General features: G+C 40.0%; 1 protein-coding gene across 2 annotated transcripts in view; it reads right to left on the reverse strand.

Moving 5' to 3' along the window:
- Positions 1 to 419: 419 nt before the first annotated feature.
- The window catches only part of PRDX6 (peroxiredoxin 6), a 10,510-nt gene continuing 7,852 nt past the window's right edge, over positions 420 to 3,077 (reverse strand). The window contains exon 5 of one of the 2 annotated variants that reach the window (XM_017529980.2): positions 420 to 1,517. In XM_017529980.2, the coding sequence (XP_017385469.1) occupies positions 1,287 to 1,517 (231 nt within the window). In that variant the 3' untranslated portion in view covers positions 420 to 1,286. Of the gene's footprint in view, positions 1,518 to 1,762; positions 2,044 to 3,077 lie in introns of those variants that run through there. The other variant, XM_017529979.2, reaches the window with a different exon arrangement.

Genomic DNA, 3,077 nt, shown 5'->3' on the forward strand with positions numbered 1-3,077 from the left:
GAGATCACAAACGGGACGCCCTTTTCTAAACTTAGCACCTATTAGTAGAGTATAATCAAAGTCAGAGAGGAGTATTAGTTCAGAGCAGTAAAAAGCACTGATGTATCATTATCTTTGAGGTTGACATCCCTACACCCAGCAATCCCATTAAGGCATTAGGTGAGGACAGCTCCTTCTATCAGGGATCACAACACCATGGGACTCTAGGAGCCAAACAAGTAACAGCAAGAAGCAAAGTGGACCAAGATACATGGTGACATCACATGTTCTTCAGCTGCTCCTCCATTTTCATTACATGAAATCTTATATATGTCTTTAGAAAAATGTACTCACACCAATCCTAGGAAGAGGGAAGCTTCCGCCCTTCAGGACATGAGTCTAAGCTGGTACTTCAAAATGTGACAACAGAATTCTCCAACCCAGTTTTAACAAAGAATTTTATTTGTTGTTTCCTAAAAAGTAAAATCCAGAAAATAGCAACCCACTGCAAGAAGAGTTCTATAAGAAAACATTTTCAATCATTCTCTCTTCTCTTCACATGGTGTACTCTTTCACATACACATCATCAGAAAGCAGACTGAAAAATGCAAACCCTGTGTGAAAGGCACATGGCACTAGTATTGCTCACACCTGCTACACCTCCTTGGAAGCCAAGGGAAGGCTTTTCTGCAGTCTCCCCATTTTGATAGAAACTGATCACAATTTTTTTTAGAGGAAAATATTTAAAGGTCTCTTCCCCTGCTCTTAAGTTATCTGCTGGAAAGGTACAGAATTAAAAAGCTTTTTTCACCCAGCTATGATCAAAACACAGAATACTAAAGAGCATCTGAGTTACATACTTGGATATTTTCAAAGGAAGTTGAACCTCAAGTTCTGCTACTCTTCAAAACGGGTAACAAACAAGAGGATGTGATAGGGACAGTTAAAAAAAATTGGTAGTCATTCTCTGATTGAGCAAAGCAAGCTTTCTCAACCATCAGCCAATATGACCTCATTGATCACAAGCCCTGCAGAGATCCAACAAGATTTGAATTTTAAATACAGAACATATTTCAAAGATAACCAAGAGGGAGTGCTGAGGTATGAACAGAATTGAGTGCTGGTGAAGGCAGAGAGTAAAGAATCCCAAGAAACTTTTAGTGCCATTTTCATTTAATAAGCCAATAGAATAGCAACCTAAAAACCCTGGCTGTGATGACACCAGGATGTTTTTATGGAAGTGCTGCAGGAAAACATGACTGGCAGCTGACATCCTCTGGCTCACAGCACCAACTTCTCCAAGAGTCTTAAGGCTGGGGTGTGCAGCGGAGGTATTTCTTGCCAGATGGGAGCTCTTTGATGAAGACTCCTTTCGGGAAAAGTTTTTTGGCTTCTTCTTCAGGGATGGTTGGAAGGACCATCACACTATCCCCATCCTTCCAATCAACTGGGGTGGCAACCCTCTTTTCTGCTGTCAGCTGGAGAGAGATGACTACCCTGAGAATCTCATCAAAGTTCCTGCCAGTGGTAGCTGGATANGGGTAACAAACAAGAGGATGTGATAGGGACAGTTAAAAAAAATTGGTAGTCATTCTCTGATTGAGCAAAGCAAGCTTTCTCAACCATCAGCCAATATGACCTCATTGATCACAAGCCCTGCAGAGATCCAACAAGATTTGAATTTTAAATACAGAACATATTTCAAAGATAACCAAGAGGGAGTGCTGAGGTATGAACAGAATTGAGTGCTGGTGAAGGCAGAGAGTAAAGAATCCCAAGAAACTTTTAGTGCCATTTTCATTTAATAAGCCAATAGAATAGCAACCTAAAAACCCTGGCTGTGATGACACCAGGATGTTTTTATGGAAGTGCTGCAGGAAAACATGACTGGCAGCTGACATCCTCTGGCTCACAGCACCAACTTCTCCAAGAGTCTTAAGGCTGGGGTGTGTAGCGGAGGTATTTCTTGCCAGATGGGAGCTCTTTGGTGAAGACTCCTTTCGGGAAAAGTTTTTTGGCTTCTTCTTCAGGGATGGTTGGAAGGACCATCACACTATCCCCATCCTATTGAAAGACATTGAGAATGGTGAAATTCAATCTCAGTGAAGCTTCAAGGCCTTCAACAATTAACTTCAGAAAAGTAGCTACAGGTACTAATGAAACTGATCAAGTGTTCTTTTTTCTCTCCTCTTTGAGGATTTTGTTTTCCAAGTTGATCTTTGGCGTTTTTGGAAGAAAAGTAGTTCCTTCATCTTAACAAGAAACAGCACTGTTTTAAACCCAGTAACAGCCAGCCACCACATTTTAAATTTAATTCTAAGTGAGTATCATGGCCTATATAGGCCCTGTGTGATGGAATTCTGCCTCCCCTCGCCTCTAGTCCCTCACCCCACCTTCTGCAGCTTCTTCTCCAGGCATGCTAGCTTTCTTTGCATTCCTCCAACATGCCTGGCTTACCTGTAGGCCCAGCTTCTTGCACTAACTGTTCCTTCTGCCTGCAGGGCTCGTCCCTCACAAATATACATCTTCTCCCTGTCTTTCTTCCCAAAGGTCCCTTCATAGACAGGCATTCCTTAACAGTCATACTCCCATCCCATCCTGTGCTGTTATTCTCACCATCTATGTTTGATTCTTCCTGTAGCACTTAATAAACTTGTTTACCGTTTGTCTCCACTCACTGGAATGGAAGTTCTATGAGGGGAAGGACTTTCTATTGTTCACTGCTATTTGGGCTCAGTAAGTATATAGGTAATAATACATTAACTAGTGGATACAGAATTTAAGTGATTTGTCTGTCAGCAAAAAATAACAAAATAAAACCTGGTATTCAGGTTAGCATTATTTAAAAAATGTAGCAATGTTAAGATACACTTGTGATATGGTGTTATCCATGTCCTAAAGATTAAAAGTTTATGAACAAATTTTGGAGAATTCTAGCACAGATTTAAAAGAATAAAGCTTAAAAGAAATGAAATACTTAATGACATTAATACATCCATGACTTAACAGAAATGGCCAATCAAGATTGTGTGATAAATATTTTGCCATCAGGAAAGGGTTAGATAAAATTTTTTTTTTTTTTTTTTTTTTTTTTAAAT

Source organism: Cebus imitator, unplaced genomic scaffold (genome assembly GCF_001604975.1).
Source record: "Cebus imitator isolate Cc_AM_T3 unplaced genomic scaffold, Cebus_imitator-1.0 Scaffold62, whole genome shotgun sequence".
Taxonomy (NCBI): Eukaryota; Metazoa; Chordata; class Mammalia; order Primates; family Cebidae; genus Cebus; species Cebus imitator.